At 42.6% G+C, this 20,377-nt stretch overlaps 1 protein-coding gene across 2 annotated transcripts; it reads left to right on the forward strand.

Moving 5' to 3' along the window:
- Positions 1–1,458: 1,458 nt before the first annotated feature.
- On the forward strand, positions 1,459–18,020 carry PRKAR1A (protein kinase cAMP-dependent type I regulatory subunit alpha). 2 transcript variants are annotated; one of them, XM_033438385.2, is made up of 11 exons: positions 1,459–1,713; positions 4,880–5,059; positions 10,336–10,506; positions 11,311–11,402; positions 11,613–11,674; positions 12,497–12,543; positions 13,221–13,379; positions 14,781–14,841; positions 15,934–16,055; positions 16,982–17,063; positions 17,637–18,020. In XM_033438385.2, exons 2-11 carry the CDS (start codon positions 4,886–4,888, stop codon positions 17,807–17,809), a joined length of 1,143 nt encoding a protein of 380 aa, XP_033294276.1. In that variant the 5' UTR covers positions 1,459–1,713; positions 4,880–4,885; the 3' UTR covers positions 17,810–18,020. The 2 variants fall into 2 exon arrangements, with proteins under 2 accessions (XP_033294276.1, XP_004275464.1); XM_004275416.4 differs by lacking the exon at positions 1,459–1,713 and adding an exon at positions 1,740–2,120.
- Positions 18,021–20,377: the final 2,357 nt, after the last annotated feature.

Consider the following 20,377-nt stretch of genomic DNA (forward strand, 5'->3'; position numbering starts at 1 on the left):
ACACTGCCAGGAACACAGTAAGTGCCACAGACTTGTGTGCCGTTATTATCTTTATTGCTTTTAGCACAGCCCTGCTCATCCTTTATGATTGAGGAAGCTGAGGCTCACGGGGATTAAGTCAATTACCGGAGATGGCAGAGCCTGAAACCAAACTCAGATTTATCCGACCGCAGTGTTTTCTTCTCAGAATGCGACCGGGCCTGCTCAGTGCTATCGAATTCCCCCTCCTGCTTGCCAGCTTAGGGTTCAGTTTAATTAGCCTTTCTTTGTACTGACAAGGGTGAAATCATATATACGACTGAGGCTGTGCCTTTCATCTCCCATTCCACCCATCCCTGGCGAAAGTCCCATGGGGGCATAGGTGGGAGAAGAAACTTCCCCCCTACATTCCCCTCTTATAGGCTTAATCTGGCCTTTCTGATGTGCCTATGCTTCCTCTGACTTTCAGAAAGTCCGTGGCTGGGGGTGGGGGGGTGGGATAAACACAACTAAATAAAAGAAATACTCTGATAAGCAGGGGCCTTATCATACTGGTGGATTTCGGGGAGCAGCTGGCCTGTTAGGACAGTGATGTCCAACAGAAATACTATAAACACGAGTCAGAGGAAATTAAAAATTTTCTAATAGCTATATTAAAAAGGTAAAAAACAAAAGCGAAATTAATCTTAATAATATTTAACCGAATATATCCAAAATATTACGGTTTCGGCCTGGAATCAGTATAAAAATTATTAGAGGTATTTATATATTTTTTGCATTATGTGTTAAATCCATTGTGTATATTACACATACAGCCCTAGAGCTATATACCCCAAGGGTACAACAGATACCAGCCAGACACAAAGATACGTGTGTTCCAAGGACCTTCTTTATTCTTTTAGCGACTTCATATGTCCGAAAGCGTCCCCTGCCTCTCATCCCCTTTCCTCTTCCACGGGCGGATACTTGCATGGGAAAAAAAAATGGCTGAAGCAGTATAGAAGTCGCTCCCCCGCCCTCCCCTCCATCATCCCCGATGAGGGCAGTTTTTACAGGCGGCTGAGATTTCTCGTGTGGTCACAGACGGTTTGTGCCCACCGGCACGTTTTGTACTTCTCATTATGAGGAGTCGGGGCGAGGATGGGGGCATTCCAGGAGCTAGAAGGACTCAGGCCTCTCTTGGACCCTGACAAAGTCCTTTCCAGCATTTTGTGCCCGTAGGGACTGTGTGGCCTCCACTGGCGACAGCACCCATGGAGGGGAGAGCGGCCTGGTTGGCCAAACAGACACTTGGCAGGGCTCGGATTTCCTGGACCGGATGGCGGCCCGGAGCCCGGAGGCCGCGGCGCGGGCCGAGCACAGGATACGCGGCGGGCGTGCGCATCCCGGGATCCGCCCGCGCTCGGCCCCTGGCGCAGCTGCAGCGGATCCGCCTCCTCCTCCGGGGCTTGGAAGCGGCAGGGATTCCCCCTCCCCGGCCCCGCGTCCCCCTCCGGCCCGGGCTACGGGGCGGAGTCGCCCACCTGTCATCCGAGACGCCCCACGTGGGTCGGCCTGGGTTGGGGGCGGGGGTTGAAGGCAGGGAGAAAAGGCGGAGGCGGCGAGGGAGGTGGGAGTGAGGGTGGGGAGAAGAGAGGCGAGGAGGAGAGAGGGGAGCTGCCCAAAGCCGCGCGGAGAGCGAGAGAAGAGCAGCAGAGAGAAAAAAGAGGACCTGTGGCGTCCAGACTGGAACAGGTAAGGGGCGGCAGGTGAACAGAGGAGGGAAGCCTCGGGCTAGAGAGAGTGAGGAGAAGACCAGAGGCAAGCGCGAGGAGAGCTGCGGACGAGGGACAAGGCAGGACGGAAAGAAGGGTAGAAGGGGGACCATTCCAGGCGGAGGAGGGGCGAGGGTCCTTCAACGAGCGGCGGCGGAGGACCCGGGGCCGCTGCCCCTTTAAGGTTGCCAAGGCGACGGCTCTGGCCAGAGCGAGGCGCATTGACGTCAGCAGCTGGGCACTGATTGGCTGCGACGCGGCCGTTTCCGGTGGAGCCGCCGAGCAGCAGCTGTAGCCGAGTGGATTCGGGCTGGGAGGGGAGCACTGAGGTAGCTCCGCCGGCCGCCGCCTCGACCGCAGTCCGAACCCGCCGCAGCCCGCCCGCAGGTGAGAGGCCTCGGCGGGGGCCCCCGCGCGCCCAGCTTTGCCGCCAGCCGCCCGTTTGGAGGCGCCGGGCCGATCCAAGATGGCGTCGCGGGGAGCGACCTGCGGGGGACGGCCGCACCCCCTGCGCCTCCCGGCCCGGCGCCTCCAGAGGGCCCCCCGCGGGCCTAGCTCCCTAGCCCGGGTCTGCGCCCCCCAGACCCCCGGGGTCCGCTCCGGCCGCCCCGCCCCTGCGGCCTCCCCGCTCGCCCTCCCGCGTCTCCTGAAGGACGGTGGCGAGATGTCTCCGGAATCCGCCATCGACCCCCTGCCTTTCCGGCTGCTCCGGGGACCCGGCAGTCCTCGTTTTCCTCTCTCCGGCCTTTTCCGCGGGCGCTTCCCCTTCCTTCCCGGGATTGTCGCCCCGCCCCCGCGGTGGTCGTCGCCCAGCCGATCCGTGGCTTTCTGTCCCCTCTCCCCTGCCCCCCTTTCCCGGTCCCCGCCCCCCCAGGTCTCCCCTTGGTCTTCCGACCCGAGCGGGATGCAGGATGGGCCTCCCTTCCTCTCGTGGCCGTGACTGTGGCCTAAGTGGAGTGAAGGGCACTTCCGTGTCCTTGCCCCCGAAACGTGCGCGGTACCTGTGACCCGCCCCCCCTCCCCCGGCAGCTCAGTGTAGGTGCGACGCCGAACGGCGTCACCGCCGGAGGGATGCCCGAGAGATGGGTCTTCTCGGTGCTCCGAGGATGACCCCCAGGAAGGGCTCCTGGCTGGTCTGAGGGTCTGCGGCCTGAATCAGCGAGTTTCTCAAGGTGTCTGGCATAGCGCCTCGCATGTGATCCCTTTGAAACGGAATTGTGTCACAACCGACTTTATGAAAGAAAGAATCTCAGTGTTTTCTTAGGAGGAGAGGCAATGCAGTGTACGTTTTGCAGCAGTTAAATAATTGGGGGCGGGGGGGAGCTAAATTGTTAGACTCTTACAACCAAGTACGAGGACGGACTTAATTTAGGTGTATTCGATTAAAAAAATAAGACCGTGAAATACGGATATTCCGGGGTTCACACGGTGACCTGACTGCGCCAGTCCTGGGGCATTTATGTTAATATGCTACCTTATTTCCAGTGTCCTCCTTTTGGTGTTTTAAATGCATTGTTGCAAACAACAAACCAGTCTCACGCTTAGCCCCAGTTCTCTCATTTCTACCACAGACCAGATCTTCGAATGATTTCTCTGATCCGTTGAATACATGTATTGATATTCCTGAGATGGATCTGAATGTTTTGAAGCATAAAAAGATCTGATTGATCATTGTTCTCGGTGGCTTTCAGTACAGTATTTTTTCAAATGCAGAAAATCCTACTGAAGTGGATTCTCAGTTCATGTGGCTGTCTGAACTGGAAAAGGGGCTGGTGTAAATCTGTCCGAAAGTACCGTGTTTTTTGTGTGTTTGTTTTGTTTTGTTTTTTGTGTTTGTATTAGAGTGTTTATTTCTGAAGTAGCAGCATGAGTCTTTTTCTGTGGCCTCTTAGTTTATGTGCTTGTCAGGGAGCTACAGACTTTCTCATGGTCTGTTAATTAGTTTACTCGTTATTGACCCTTACCGTGAAAGTTGTCAAAACGAGATGCCTAACAGCACGGTAGCTCTTTACTCTGCTGATTCTTTCTCCTTTGAAATTTACAGTGTCATCTCAGTGGTTTTGTGTGCATTATATTTGGAAAAGACCAACTAGTATTGAATTCAGTTGCAAAGTGGAGGAGACCTCACTTTTATCTTCTAATCTTAATTACTTAATAATTAGGAGTTGAAAGGAAAACAGTTTATGGCTCTTTTGTTAAATGAGTAAGCTTTTAATTCCAGGGTAAGGTTAGCTGCCCATTGTTATATTTGTTTATTTTACTTCACATCGAGGTAGTTTGAACCTTCTAAAATTCACTAAATGCAGTTTTATCTATTGAGTCTTCATGTGAGTTTAAAACTTAATGTTTTAACATTTTCCTGTCCAGATGAATAAAATGTTTTTTTTTCCTGTCCAAATCTTTTATCATTTACTTAGTAAGGTGTTTCTTTGTTTATGTGGGGTTTTTTTTCTATTAAGGATTTGCCCTCTTACTAGTGGGTAAGTGTGTTATCATCTAGAGCTGGAATCTGGTAAAAAGAGTCTAGGATTAAAAGTTGCTTTTATAACTCATCTGGCGTTTCTTTTGTGTTTTAAAAAATGTTGATTGTGCTAGTAGTTGGCTAACCAGAGCCTTTGCTCCAGTGGTTTGCTGGGTGAGATTAGGACACTCCCCTGGGATCTGGGTTACGAATAGGGAATGTCAGATGTTCTTTCTTGTGCTTTCTTGCTTTCACTTAGAGCTGACTTGTGTGCCCTTATAATTCTCTGTCCCGTTTACCATGTACACACTTTGCACGGCATCATGATTTCTTTTGTAGGAGGAGAACTGAATGAAATTCCCTTAAGGGCCTGACTCCTCCGCACCCCGCCTCTGCCGGGGATAAGTGGTTCATACTTCCAACGGAGAGCTGAGGTTCTTCTCACTGTGGCTGCCTGCAGAGCCTAGATCCTGTGCAGCAGGACCTCAGTGAAACACTACTTTGAGAGAATGCTATTTCTGTACATACTTGACTCCCTAGCCCTCACCTCCCTGTTTAAAAAAAAATCTACGTAGAAAGAAATCCTTGTGAATCAGTTGCCTAGTGAATTTGTTAGGTCGAAGGCCAAATTGACATTTGCTCTTTGTAAACAGTTTTCACAGGCATCTGTGTGTTTTCCCCATAGTGAGCCATGGCGTCTGGCAGCACCGCCAGCGAGGAGGAGCGCAGCCTCCGGGAATGCGAGCTCTACGTGCAGAAGCACAACATCCAGGCCCTGCTCAAGGACTCCATCGTGCAGTTGTGCACCGCGCGGCCCGAGAGGCCCATGGCATTCCTCAGGGAATACTTTGAGAGGTTGGAGAAGGTAAAAATAAATGGGGCAGAGCATGAGATGACCCTGACGGTTGTTAAAGGGGATGCTGTAGAGTGTCGCTGATTTGTACCTTTTGGAAGAAAAGGAATTCTGACCAAATCATAATCTATAATCATCATCATCATCTAAAATAGAACTTCAGAAAAGAAATGTAGTTAACGCACTTGAAGTAATTTTTAACTTTGTAATCAGTAGAATTTATCAAAACCAATCTGTATGCTAAGTTTACTTGGCTAACAGGTTTTCGTCTTCCAAACATATAGTTCCTTGTAACTATTTTAATTAGTACATAAAACTGACTAAATGAAATAACTGACTAGGTACAGTTGATCAGAAGTAGTACAGCACTGTACAGCAGAAACTAACACAACATTGTAAATCAGCTATACTCCAATAAAAATTTTTTAAAAAGTAGTACAGCAGTGGTACTGCTGTACCACTGAAGTGAGAACTTCTACAGTACTTGAAAGCATTTAATGCTTTTTTCTTCAGCAAAGCAAGTGAACTTATAAGTTTTATCCCACTTTTTGAAATCACTGTAATGAAACAGTTGAGTCTAGCTTGTGACTGATATTTCAGAAACTCTGAATTAGTGAAGTGTGTTTTACTGTAGAATATGTCTCAGGTGAATCGACTCTAGAACAGAGAGATCAAGATTGATAGTTGTCAAAATTTTACTTTACAGCTCTGGTCAGGACTTGTTTCCTCTTGAAAAAAAATTAGTGCAGTTTTTAGTCGTTGTTGTTCATCCTCATTCTGTGTCAGTGGGACCTAAGCATGTGGTGTGTGCTTTTCTAAGCAAAATGATCATTTTTCATCAAGGTCGATGCTTCAGTTCACTTCCCTCAAAAAATGATGAATGAGAAAGTTTGGATTGTTTTGAGTAGTTTATTTGATTTGCTTCTGAAATTCAGCGAGATAAATTTACAGGTTTTCTTAAGCATATTGAAGTTTTGATGTGGTTCATAATTGTGAACCAGTTGGGAGGCATTTTCTTAGGTATATGATTGTTAATTATCTAATTGTATTGCAGAAATATTTGTAATATATCCCACTGGTTTGGACAGTTTCTTAACCAGCATAATTTACTAGTAAAAGAGGCTGTTTTACTAGTGTTTAAAAAATGTTTGGGTGGCTCAGTGATCAGGAATTTTCTACTGTTTTCTTGAAAAGCTGTTTGTTGAAATTGGTGTCTAGTACCGTGATTAGACTAATCAAAAACAACAACAGGGGCTTCCCTGGTGGCGCAGTGGTTGAGAGTCCGCCTGCCGATGCACGGGACGCCGGTTCGTGCCCCGGTCCGGGAAGATCCCACATGCTGCGGAGCGGCTGGGCCCGTGAGCCATGGCCGCTGAGCCTGCGCGTCCGGAGCCTGTGCTCCGCAGCGGGAGAGGCCACAGCAGTGAGAGGCCCGCGTACCGCAACAACAACAACAACAAAAAACTAACCAGTCCCGATGAATGTAGCCTTGCTGTCTTGGAATTGTGGTAGAAAGTCTGGTTTTCTCTTATTTAAGCAGTTTCCTGATAGTGAAATACTGTAGCGCCAGGCTGCTGTGGGCCTTCCCTGTTTTGAAGTGAAGTGTGTTTCTGGAGACCTGATTCTGAAATTGGTCACTGTAAGGTGATCCCTCTTCTTCTCTTTGGGACATCAATAGAAGCCATCTGATGAGGGGATGAGGTTGGTGAGACGTGAAGGGTGTGTCTTTTTATAGGGAGTGTTGCGTGTGTGGTGCTCATTTCAGAGCCTGTACTCTCATAGCCCTGTTTAAGCACTGAGCAAGGGGAAAACAAGAAATGATGATTAAAGTAGTTTCTTTGCACGTGGGATTTTTTAATTTAATGTGTGTTGGCTTCTTTGCCTTTTAATAAAAGTCACAGCTTAACGCTTTTTCTTATAATTCAAGGATCTTTGTTCACTTGTATACATTCCTTTAGCCAGGGTTGAATGTAAATATCTGAACTTTCAAGTAACTAGGTTTTCAACTTTTCAACAGGTCATTGCTCTGTGCATTAGGTGTTAGGTTATATGTGTGAAAATATGGTCACGCTCTTGTCATCTCTTTCCCTGTGTTAACCAGGGGTCATGTTTCTGGTACCCTCAACTGCTCGATAAGAAATGCACCAAAAAACTCCATTGAAAGCTTCTGCGTTTTATTTCAGACTGTTACCTGTAATTTGAATCCTCTTTTCTGCATATATTTATTAGAACCGCCCTGTCTGATAGATCAGAGGAATTTTAATAGCTCCGACCATGGAGTGTCTTCTGTGTGCCAGGTACCGTGTGAGCCCTTTACATACGTACATACATGCTCATTATTTCAGATGTGTGAGGTTGCTGATTATCACCATTTTACAGAGGTAGCAGGTAAAACTAAGAGCAATCAGGTAACTTCCTGTGGTCACACAGGGTAGTAGCTTTATGTTGTACCATACGACCCCCAAATTTCATTCGTTTACTACAGAAGTCCTCATTTCTTGGTAATGTGCAGCTCTTGTGGGCTCAGCCCATCTTCTCTTCTTGGCTCCATGTGTCTTGTTCTGGGGTTGAGTGGAAGGAGCTGCTCCCAAGGCCGAGAGGGATCGGATGCTGCAGGGGCCAGAGTCAGATCTTACAAGAGGACATGCTGTGGCAAAACAAGCCACTTACCCAGCCCCAGGTCCGTGGGACGGGGACGTTTACTTCACCTACAGGGAAGCATGGAATTGCAGGGGCAGGGAGGGGACAAATAGTGATTGTTGAAAGCATATTAAGTAAGCGGTGGGCACAGCACCGGAGCTTAATACTCTAGGATGTGTTGACAGTAAGTGGACCAGGAGGGGTTCTTTTGTCTGTTTTTGTTTTAATAAGTGAGAGAACTGAGGAGGGAGGAGACTGACCGAAGGATGAATGACAACAGCAAGAAAAAGGATGTAAAACTGTATAATAGAAATCGATGATCTCAGTAATGGCTCTGAGTCACCAGGATTAGGTTCTAGCTTATTGCTATTGAAGATGAAAACCCATGGAACAGTGTTAAAATCAAAATGCTTTTGGTACTTCAGAATTGTCTTAAAAATTCAGTTAGATAGAAGACAGTTCCAAATGAGATATTACTTGTGAAACTTTCCATGAAATTTTTGTGAAATATCAGTGACAGATTTTGGGGTAGAATTTGTGTTTTCATTTATACTCTTGAACTTTAGACTTTGGGGGAGACTTGAGTTTTAAAGTCCTCTGTTAATATGGAATGGGAAAACCTCACCTGTTTACTGGAATTACCGGAATGACAATGAAGTGGGTTTTCTTTAAAAATGTATTTTTTAAAAAATGGTTGTATATTTGCACATGGTTCAAAATTCTGCAGGTACAAAAGGATATGACAATAAAAAGTCTTTTCCCCACTTCGTTGTCTTCCTAGAGTGCAGGAAGACACTGTGTTCCAGGGATAATATATGGGCACTTACAAATTCACATCCAGCATGTGCATGGTATCCCATTGTATGGATGTACTACAGTTTATTTAATCTCCATGTTGACGACCATTTTGGTGGTTTCCAGTGTTTTACTATTAAAAGCAATGATATAATAAATAACCTTGTATATCTGTCACTTCACACACACGCATATTTTAGAATAGATTTCCTGGCAGTAGACTTACTGGATTATTTGGTCAACAGGTAAGTGCATTTGTAACTAAATATGCAAATATATTAAAGTTGTTTTTGTTATAGGCTTTTCTTAACTGTGTTTTTAATTGAAAATTAGAAAATCTAGAGAAATGAGAAAAATAAAGCCAATTCCTCCCTCCAAAAAATAAAAATCAAACATGAGTCTATAATAGAGATAAACACTATTAATGCCTTGATTGTTATCGTTCTAGACTTTCCTTGCTGCATTTATATGTTCTTTTGTTTGTCTTGATGCCAAATGCAGAGCTGAGTACCATGCAGGAGAAAAAGTAGGCAGCTCCTTAGTTTCTTTTTTATCAAAAAATTTTCAGAAATAGTAAATGCTGAGTTCATTTAGAATTTGAAAGACGGCTTAGAAAAATAATGGAGGGTGAGTCAGATGAATGAGAATGTAAATAGCTCACCATTCTTGGCTTTTTTCATTCTGATTTTACGTCAGGGCATAACTCATTCTTTACTGAAGACCTGCGAGGAATTTCTTTTTAAGGCCCTAGATCTGAAAAATAAGAACGTTAAGTAGTTGATATCAGTTTTAAACGGATTGGTTTAATAAGTTTTTAAAAGCGGGTAAACTTTTTTTTGTTTTAACTTCAAGTGTCAACCCTGATCATAAAGAATGCTTCCAGCTCTGTTAGGAGAAGTATTGTTACATCCGATCTTAGTTAAATTCTAGGTTGCCATCACATTTCATTATTTGTTTATACCTGAGACTCCAGCTACAATATGAGCTCCACAGGCTCAGGACTCTCTCCTATTGGTGTTTTTTTTTTTTTTTTTTAAATAAATTTATTTATTTATGGCAGCGTTGGGTCTTCGTTGCTGTGCATGGGCTTCTCATTGCAGTGGCTTCTGTTGTCGTGGAGCACGGGCTCTAGGCATGCGGGCTTCAGTGGCTGTGGCTCGAAGGCTCTAGGGCACAGGCTCAGTAGTTGTGGCGCGCGGGCTTAGTTGCTCCGCGGTATGTGGGATCTTCCCGGACCAGGGCTTGAACCTGTGTTTCCTGCATTGGCAGGCGGATTCTTAACCACTGCACCACCAGGGAAGCCCTCCGACTGGTTTTTATGTTCCCCTTGCTTCGTGTAGACTTGGCGTGGCAGATCCAGAGAATACATATTGAATGAATGGAGTAGCACAGTGATCTAGGCATTCTTCTGTCACTTTGCTGTGCCTGAGTGATTATTCCTAGACGGCATTCTTGGGCGGGGCAGGGATCTCACACTAATTTCCCAGCCTTTTGTTTTGCAGTTCATTACTGTTGAGTGCATTACAAATCATTGTCGGTATATTATCATAATGAGTATGTAATTTTTTATTTGCATGTTACGTGCCCTGTACCAGTGGCTTTTGTTCATTAATAAATACAGCATCTGTTACCCTCTGAGAAACAGTGAAGTCTTTCCAGAGTATTTCTTTTCAAGCTTGACTCTCCATTTTTTCCCCCCCATTTGTAATTGACCTTTGCCCCTTAACTTTCAGCTTGGTAATAGAGGGAGAGATTTGAAGTGACTGAGAAGGACCGTCATTGGAGTATGAGAATACCAGCTGAAGAATGCCATGCTGAAGGGTCTCATTTTATAAACTTATAATCTTTTTCAGGAGGAGGCAAAACAGATCCAGACTCTGCAGAAAGCGAGCGCTCGTGCAGACTCGAGGGAGGATGAAATCTCTCCTCCTCCACCCAACCCAGCGGTAAAGGGCCGGAGGCGACGAGGCGCCATCAGTGCCGAGGTCTACACGGAGGAAGATGCTGCATCCTACGTGAGGAAGGTAGTGTTCATATCTGAGCACTGGGACCCACGTGGTAGCCATCCAGTCTTCTCTGATGAATGCGTGCACTGTTTTGAGTAGTAAAACACAAACAGGATGGATCGTACTCCATCCTGTACAGTTCCTGGGTACTTGGGGAACAGGTTTCTGTAACAGCATACCATCAGAGGAAATAACTAACAGTAATTATGAAACAGTGCATAAGTGAGTTTTGGGGGTTTTCTTTTGCATGTTGTTGTTTTGCAGTAGAAGAGCAGGCAGTACTCCTTTTTCTCTTGAATCATGGTGTCCAGTTTCTTGACATCCTGTAATTCATGTTGTGGCTTTCAGCCTTTTACCCTACGAGCGTCATTTGTCTCAGTTGGCTCTTAGAGCCAGTCTGCCATTTCGAGTTAAGCTGTTAGCCTGAAGGGGGAAGGGAATTGAGCTTGCAAGAGGTTGTGAGACTAACAGTACCTGATCACAGTTTAGAAAATGACCAGTTGTCAGAAAATGCTTAGTTTTGCCTCACTAATCACCTTGGGCAAGGTGATTTTGGTTTGTTCCTTTAGTTGTTGACTAGGAACCAAATACTAGCCTTTAAACACAGGCCTAGATGTAGGCAAAGGGGATTATTGAGTCAATATTTGTTGAGAACTTTGTGGATCAAAGACAGCGTGAGAGTGTTATGTTGAAAATATTTAACTCAAAGCAGCCTTGTTTAAATACCGTAATGTAGCTTGACATTTCATTGTAATTTAGGTTGCAAGCATGAAGTGGTCTTGGTTTATGGAATCGTCATTTTGACTTTCTGTTCTTTCTTAGGTTATACCAAAAGATTATAAGACAATGGCTGCTTTAGCCAAAGCCATTGAAAAGAATGTACTGTTTTCACATCTTGATGATAATGAGAGAAGGTAGGTGCAGGTACTTTGTTATACTATTTTTCCAGTGCAGTTGGTGTCCCAAACTAGTCTCATCACTGTTGCAAGTTTTAAGGCTCTTAGTAATTGTTCACCTGATAACAATCCAGGCTGAAAATCTGGGAGCTTTAATTCTAAGGTTAATGTTTGAAATCCACAGAAGCAGCACATGAAATGTAACGCGAGGCCTTCTCTCCCTTGCAGTGATATTTTTGATGCCATGTTTCCGGTGTCCTTTATTGCTGGAGAGACTGTTATTCAGCAGGGTAAGGGTGGCTGCTTTATGGCACGCACTGTTATTATTGAAGTTGTTTTCCTCTTTAAGCCCATGATTTTCCTTCTGTTATACTACTGGGTTTTCTTATTTCTTTTAATTAAAATCTTCTGAGCTAAAAGGCACACTTTGCCTAAGGGACTAATATTTCCCTAACATCTGATATAGTTTTGTTTATGGTAACTGTTAAAGGGAATTCATGCATTTTTACTTTGTATGGAATTCCAGAGCCACACATATTTCACATATCCTTTATATTGCTTATTAACCACTTACAAAGTAAAATAAAGTAGAAAATAAGCACAACACTTCTATTCTTCATCATCTAGCCCGTCTCTTTGTAAGGTTCTGTGCCTTCTACTGGTTCTTACCTTTTTTGACCACATATAGTAACATGGATCTCATCTTTTGGTGTCCTCTCTTTTTTCCTTTCTTATTTACTCTCGATATTTTCATGGGTCTTCATAATCCATATATTTTCTTGTTTAGTGACAATCTGATATTTGTTGCTTACTATTTGAGTTGTTTCTTGTTTTGTTGTTATAGATGATGTAGCGTTTAATGTCTTTGTACATACAAGTGGCTTTTTTTTTTTCCAGAGGCATTCTTTGCCACGAGATGACTAAAAACTCAGTTTTACGACTTCTAAAATAAATTGCTGGACTTTTTTCTTGAAAGTTTCTGTTCATTTGTAATATACTCTTCTCTCACAGCACCTCTCTGACATAAGTTCATTATTTTACATTAATTTGGTTTGATTTGTGCTTCTTTAATTAATATGCTTCTAACTTTTTTTTACTCTCCTCGCTTTCAGGTGATGAAGGGGATAACTTCTATGTGATTGATCAAGGAGAGATGGATGTAAGATTTAATAATTGCAAAAATATGTTGATAATCTTAAAAGTCAACTTGTTGATATTTGTTGCTTCTAAGAGTTTCTGAAGGGCTATTACATCCTTGTATGTTCGATTCCTTTTGCCAAATATTTTACTGACACAGATACTTTCTAAAGGTAATTTCTTCAGCTAGACCTACAGTTCAGAACTTTTGCTAGATTAGTGGTTAAGGCATGTGTGTGTGCTGTGGAATAAGACAGGTGTCAGGGAGAGTCTAGACCGGTCGTGAGCTGGGAGACTGGGTATACAGCTTTCTTGGTTCTGGAAGTCTTGTTGCTCCCATAAGATTATTAGAAAACTCGGTACCTCCTGCAGGTAAAATGCTTGCCTAGCACCGTGCCTGGCACAGTGCTCTGTAAATACATGTGGTTAATATTAATGCTTAGTTCACTTTTTTTGCCCTGGTCATCCTTACAGAGGACTTTTTCTTATCAGATAATTAAACTAGGTAAATTACAGACACTCTGAACTTACTTAACTCATTGTCAGAAGTCAGCTGTTTTGCTCCGTTGTGTACCGAAAATGTAACACATTTTATTTTTTAAAACAAAGTTCAGGATTCTGACCTCTTAAAAAGGTTTGCAGGTTTTTAATACTTACGTATTTGTCTATGTAGAAAAAAACAATGCTTTTGTATTTTAGGTCTATGTCAACAATGAGTGGGCAACCAGTGTTGGGGAAGGAGGGAGCTTTGGGGAACTTGCTTTGATTTATGGAACACCTAGAGCAGCCACTGTCAAGGCAAAGACAAATGTGAAATTGTGGGGTATCGACCGAGACAGCTATAGAAGAATCCTCATGGTAAGATACGTGGGTTTTGGAGTGCTCACAATCCAGGCTGTGTGACTAATGTTTAAATAGTATCACCACATTAAAATGAGAATATTTTTTACTTTTAATGATTGAATGCTTGTATTAAGCCCAACTTAGCATTATTCATTATACCGTTTGAGACAGTGATCTTTTAGAACAAAACTTTGGCCAGAAATAACATGGGAAACAAATGTGGTGTATACGCAGTGGTCAGCTTATGTTTGGGAATCTCTCCATTTGTCAGTCAGTGCCTCTTCCCTTAGCTGATCTTTACACATTACAGTTGGCCTGAGAGGTGCCGCTTCCGAGTGCATGACGTTATTGAAGGCCACTCAGAAGCCATCAGCTTCTCTAAATGGAAAGGAGGTTAGCAGTGATGCAGGTTTCATGTCCCCTCTCACTGTAAAGGAATAAACGAAGTAATAAAACCATTGGAATGTTCTGCTGATGTAATTAGACTCTATGAGAACTTTCTGACAAATTTATGGAGTAGCTTGGGTGTTTAAGTCCCAGTAAATGGCATTAGTCATCTTAAATGGCTTTCTTAAATTTGTGTATTACATGTCTGGCTGTTTGACAGTATGCGGTTGGATGTACTTAGAAAATTTTCTGTACTGGGGGATGGAGATATGTATATCTATTGTGTATATACTTGTATATGTATATGTAATAGATACATATTATATAATAAATATTTACATACTTAGAAAATTTTCTGTACTGGGGATGGAGATAATGCATATCTATTATATATATACTTATGTAATAGATACATATTATATAATAAATATTAAATAATATAAATACATATTATACATATATATTTATAAGTATATAAATTGCCAAGGCAGTTTACTGTGTAAGGGATGTTTATTATAGAGGAACTGTGTGTTTCCCCTTTCTGTCCCCCAGATGTATTTAGCAAACCTTGCAGATAAGACATTTTGGTTTAGTTTGGGGTTACGGCACTTTTTTTTGTCAGGGTGGGATGTTGTTTCTATGGTAGCAGTTGTATTTCCTTCCTTCTGTGGAGGATCAGGGTTGTGGAAAAGGACCCTGGGCTGGAAATATATTCAACTGTAGTCACATATATGACTTGGGTTTTTGTTTCTTTGTTTTGTTTTGTTTTGAGAACTGATTGTTTGCTTTTTGACACTTCGCTAATTTGTGAATTCTTTGGGCATATACCTGGTGTTTCTTTTAGGAGCAAGTTACTAAGAGCTTTTGATTGAACTGAATAGAGGGCTTACCATCTTCAACAGGAAGAAACCAGTCATGTATCAAGCAGCAGTAGCAAGCTTTGACTTCTCTGTTGTTGTTCATTTACTTGAAACAGTGTTTCTTACTCCACAGCGTGATGTGAATTACACTTTCTTTTTTCATTTATAGGGAAGCACACTGAGAAAGCGCAAGATGTATGAGGAGTTTCTTAGTAAAGTGTCTATTTTAGGTAAGTTTTGGAAGATTGCACGGAGAATTGTTGTATTGAAGTGTTAGTCATGCTTAAGGAAACTGATTGTATTTCATAAAGATTACTCCAGTTATCAACTCTTTTTCTTTTTTTAATGGTTAACAAAAACCATATGGAATGCAGAGTTGAAGTGTGACTAAATTAGAAGTAATTTTAAAGTGCGTTTAATTTGCTAGTATATGACAGACCTCTAAATTAGAAATAAGTGTTACTTATTCCTCCTGGAGAGACAGAAAGACTGGAAGTGTTCTCCTGAGTGTGGACTTTCACAGTTGTTCCCCCTGGGACTTGTTTCTCTGTTGCTCCGTCAGTGAGTTTATTGGTTCAGGAAAGTGAGTATTTCCAAGAATGCATTTCCTCTGTAGAAAGAATAGGTGTCATTAGCTTGCTTTCTCTGAAAAAATGCTAGAAGTGTGGGGAAATTTAGAGTAAAGTAGGGTAATTGGAGGCATTTCTACATATTTTGTTATGTGGACTTAGAGACATTATTACAAGCTGTTCTTCATTGGGAGGGGAAATGGCGATTTATAAGGTGATATAGTCTTGAGTCATTGCTTTGTTACAGTGAATTGACTTTTTTGCCCTTATTTGTGCTTTCTCTGAAATGGTTACATTTGTTTAGTGTCTTGGGTGTTAGTTTGGCCTTTGGGAACAAAAGTTATTTTCTAGTTACTCTTGTTGGTTTTGTAAATAAATTCTACTGAGGATTTAAATTGATACATTATTTCTCTGAATCTCTGGAACTATTACTTTTGGGTCCTGTAATTGTAGGTTCGATTGCATTGATGGCATTCTTTAGGAATACTTAACCGTTACATTTTTCTTATCCCTGTACCATCGGACGCAGTTGGTATAGGTTAACCTGGCCACTTGGCTACTGAAAGAAAGCTCTAGGGTCATCTGTAAGTAACAGGAGGATCTTGGTGAGACGAGAGGTAGTTGAAGACAGGTGCCATGTTGGATTAGAGCCACTACTAGAGTATTTTGGTTGACTTCTTTATACCTTTTGTTTTGAGATTTTTTAGCAATACCAAATAATGCAGAGAAATTCTTTTGATTCCTGCCTTTTAGAATCTCTGGACAAGTGGGAGCGTCTCACGGTAGCTGATGCGTTGGAACCAGTGCAGTTTGAAGACGGGCAGAAGATTGTGGTGCAGGGGGAGCCGGGAGATGAGTTCTTCATTATTTTAGAGGTAAAGACGGGGCAGCACTGGGCGGGGAATAGGGGGACACCAGTTCTCATTTACAGCTACCGTTCTTAAGATAAACAGTTTTATTTAAAAATTATCGTTCCCTTTGAAATGTCGTCGTTTGGTTTTCGGCCAGGCCACCACATTTTAAATGAGGGCTTTGCATGAAGTAATAGCCGAATTCTGACCTACTCGAATTAATTCTCCTCACAGAAGCCAAACAGAACTCAGCCATTTAGCACACAGGCTGTGATATACTGCACCGTTCTTGTTAAAATCATGCATTTGGGCTAATTTGGCAAACAGGATCAAAGGCAGGTATTTAAATTCTAAATGTTACCATGTTTTATATCGTCACAATCCATGGAAATGTCTAGCAGATACTCTTGCCAGCCAAGGAGATCCACAGAGCAGATTCGCTGAATGTGGCTCACTAGATGCTAATCGCTGTTGTTTAAGCCAGGGGTCGAGGAAGTCTTTCTGTAAAGGGCCAGACAGTAAGTAATTTAGGCATTTATGAGCCATAGTGTTTCTGTTGCAGACTCAACTCTTGTCATAGTGGGAAAGCAGCCATGGACAGTATCTAAATGAGTTGGTGTATTGTTCCAATAAAATTTTATTTATAAAAGCAGTGAGCTTGGATTTGGCCCTCCTTCTGCAGTTTGCTATACTGAGTCTGAACCCTCGAAGTACCTCAGCGTGATGAGAAGTACCTCCTAGCAGGAACTGCGGGGGTAAATAAGCGTCAAGCCTGTAGTGACTCTTCAGTTACCTTTTATCACATGAACACAGAGGATTTGAAATAACTGCTGAGTCCTTTTTTTTTTTTTTTTTTTTTGCAGAGTAGCTAAAATTGCATAGGATATTTAAAATGCCACCCAGGATTTGAAAGTATTAATGTGTTTTGCTTTTTGGTGATTTTGTTATAGGGTTCAGCTGCTGTGCTACAGCGTCGTTCAGAAAATGAAGAATTTGTTGAAGTGGGAAGATTGGGGCCTTCTGATTATTTTGGTATGTGGATTTCCTCACAATAAACACAGTTTCTGTAAGTCACTTCTCAGTGAGCTATCACAGTCTTTCATAATCTTGCCTTTTCTTCTCCTGAATTTTATTTATTTTATTTATTTATTTATTTTTGCGGTATGCGGGCGGGCCTCTCACTGTTGTGGCCTCTCCCGCTGCGGAGCACAGGCTCCGGACACGCAGGCTCAGCGGCCATGGCTCACGGGCCCAGCCGCTCCGCGGCATGTGGGATCTTCCCGGACCGGGCCACGAACCCGTGTCCCCTGCATCGGCAGGCGGACTGTCAACCACTGCGCCACCGGGGAAGCCCTGAATTTTATTTTTTATTTTAGTTTTCGGCTCTCAGAGAAGTAGTGTGAGATTTTGACCTTGACTCAGTTAATAATTAAGTTATTGATTGTCTCATATCTGTCAGTTGGTTTTTTCCTGAGGTGCAGATGTAGTGTGGCCTGTACTGAGTTACTAGGAGGAAAAATACGGGTTTTCTTTTCCCCGGAGGGCGCCCCTCAGAAGACGTTTCTGAGGGAGCTAGCCTACTCTCAGCCCTTTCCCCTCCTGCAGGCGAAATCGCGCTGCTGATGAATCGTCCTCGCGCTGCCACCGTGGCTGCCCGTGGCCCGCTGAAGTGCGTCAAGCTGGACCGCCCGAGGTTTGAACGTGTTCTTGGCCCGTGCTCGGACATCCTCAAACGGAACATCCAGCAGTACAACAGTTTTGTGTCCCTGTCCGTCTGAAACCTGCTTCCCGTGCCTCCCTTCCGCCTCTCCCTGTCCAGGCTTCCCCATGCAGACTGCTCTCTGGCCCCTCTTTGCAGCGCCACGTGGCCAGTGGCATCGCAGCTTCTTGTCGGTTTCTGTTAAAAGTTGCTCTTACTGCACCATTTTTATTTTGGAGCATTAACTGAGTGCTCATACACAGTTAAATAAATAGAAAGAGTTCTGTGGAGACTTGGCTGTTCCTGCTTCTCTGTGCAGTGTTAGTGTTCACCCTGGGCCGCGCGTGCCATGCTTTCTGGTGAGGGCAGACCCTGCGCCATATGAGTTACCATAGAGTCATGATGTAACCGTGCAAGATTGCCTTTCAAGTGACAGAAGTTTCCTGTTACCATAAGCAGATTCTAGACTGTGGCCATATATGCTATATTTCTTTATAGAATAAACGATCTCTCATTAAGCTCTGAGGATTAGGAAAAACAGATATAGAAAAATCTTAGTATAGTAGAAAGACATCCGCCTGTATTTAAACTAGTTTAAGGGTGAAAAAATGCCCATTTTTGCTAATTATCAGGTGGAAATGATCAGTTCTTTTTTTTTCTTTTTAACAAGAATTTTTATTTGTCAAGCGACTTTGCCTGGTTTTGTTTATATCTTGTTCTTAATGTTTCCTCTCCAGTTCTAAAATATGTTGAGGAGTGGCTGTCTATACCTACCTGCCTTTTAAGGTTCACACCAAATCATAAGCTGCAAACATTGGGTAATGATTTAACTGCGTCTGCCTCAGCTCACAGACTCTGATCACACCTTCATTTATCCAGCTGGTGCCAAATGTTGATCATCACATGCTGAATTGAGAATAAGAATTTGAGGTCTGCACTCTAGGTTGCTAACTTAGACTTTTTGGTTAATGTATATCCTTCAGTTGAGTCCAGGATAATAATCTCTTATGCTCTTTAAGCACTGATTCCAGGAGATTGGATTTACTGGGAAAAGACAGACTAAATGTTGTAACCGAAAAATGGAGGTGGGATTGCTAAAGGGAGAAGTGGCAGGTGGACAAAGTTCAGTGTCGGGAGCTCTGCCCCACTCAGTTCACTGGGGCAGGAGATTTGGGAAGAAGTGTTTTACTTTGCTTTAACCTTTCCTCCCCTGTTTACATCAACTAGAATTTATGGTGGGTTGCGGGGTGGGGTAGGATGTGTTTGTGTTTCAAATTGGTCTAAAAGGCCATCCTACTGAAAAGTTCTGCTTTCCTATCTACCACCTTATTTCTCTGGCAAACTTTTTTGTGTAAACGAGTGTTTTGAGTCTTAACTTTATTTCAGTATTTTCCAGCCTTATCAAGGTTATGTGTTGTTACATTATTCCATGTGCACCAATGATACCCAACTGTTTATTTTTATTATTGTTATTTTTTGAAACAAAATTTCACAGTTCCATAATGTAGGCACTTTTATTTGCATTGTGATTTATATAGTATATAGGGTTATATTGGGGGTGACTGCAAGCATTTTTTCCATCTGTGTGCATCTGGCTCTGATTTTTAATCCCCTCTCCTTCCCCTTTCCCAGGTAATTTAAATTGGTCATGGTACATTTTTTTCATAGATTTGAACAGCTTTTGGGTTGTTACTAAGTTTGGAGTATAAATCTGGGAAAGAGATTTTATTTACATTCTAGTGTGGGATAGAAAGACACCTTATTTCAAATTTTTTATTTTTCAAAATAATCTTTACTAAATGAGGATTTTCTGGTCTGTATTTTGTGTTTAGCTTTTTATATTTAAAAGATTAAAAATAAAAATTATGTTCTTATTAGCTTAAAGCTTGATTTGATCTTTGTTTAAATGCCAAAACTGTACTTAACTAAATTATTTAGAACGCCGTAAGTTTGCAGAGTTTCATATATGTATATAGTCATGCTCCTGTGTATGTTCAGATTCATAACAGTGATTTCTAAATGGGTTCTGTTCTTAAATCATTCGGCTTTGCTGTTTACTCCCTTTTGTAATTTTTAATCTAAGAAAATTTAAGTCTGAATTTAAAAATGATCACATTTAAAGCCTTATCTTTGTGCAGTCTATGTGAGAAATCACGATTGGCATCATTTGTCTCAGTGGATATTCAGGGCTTTAGAAGTCATTATTTCTGGGCTTGGTAAGTGGATTTATGAGCTCCACTGCTCTAGAAAGCGTAGATGGCCAAAGGACCATTTTGTATTGTTTCCTGGTCACTAGTCTGATTATACTGTGTGTGCTAATATACCCTCTTCTTTTTGTTGTAGATTGTCTTAATGGTAGGTCAAGTAATAAAAAAGATTAAATAATTTAATTCTCTAACGAATCAGTTTTTCTTCCCTTTCTCCTTTGCTCCTCTTCTTCCTCTCCCCCCCACCCCCCGAAGCTGCTAATCCGGTGGGCATGAATGAAAATCGAAAGTGAATTAGGGGATCGGTGTTTTGAAACAATAATGTGTTTGTTTTCAGTGTTTCCCAATTCAGTTTGTCAAAGAATGAATCTAAAAACCTTTCTTTAAGAGTAATTGAGATGTAGCAGATCTGTACTGAGTAATGGAAGGAAAACAATAAA

The sequence above is a fragment of the Orcinus orca genome, chromosome 19, assembly GCF_937001465.1.
Source record: "Orcinus orca chromosome 19, mOrcOrc1.1, whole genome shotgun sequence".
NCBI lineage: Eukaryota > Metazoa > Chordata > Mammalia > Artiodactyla > Delphinidae > Orcinus > Orcinus orca.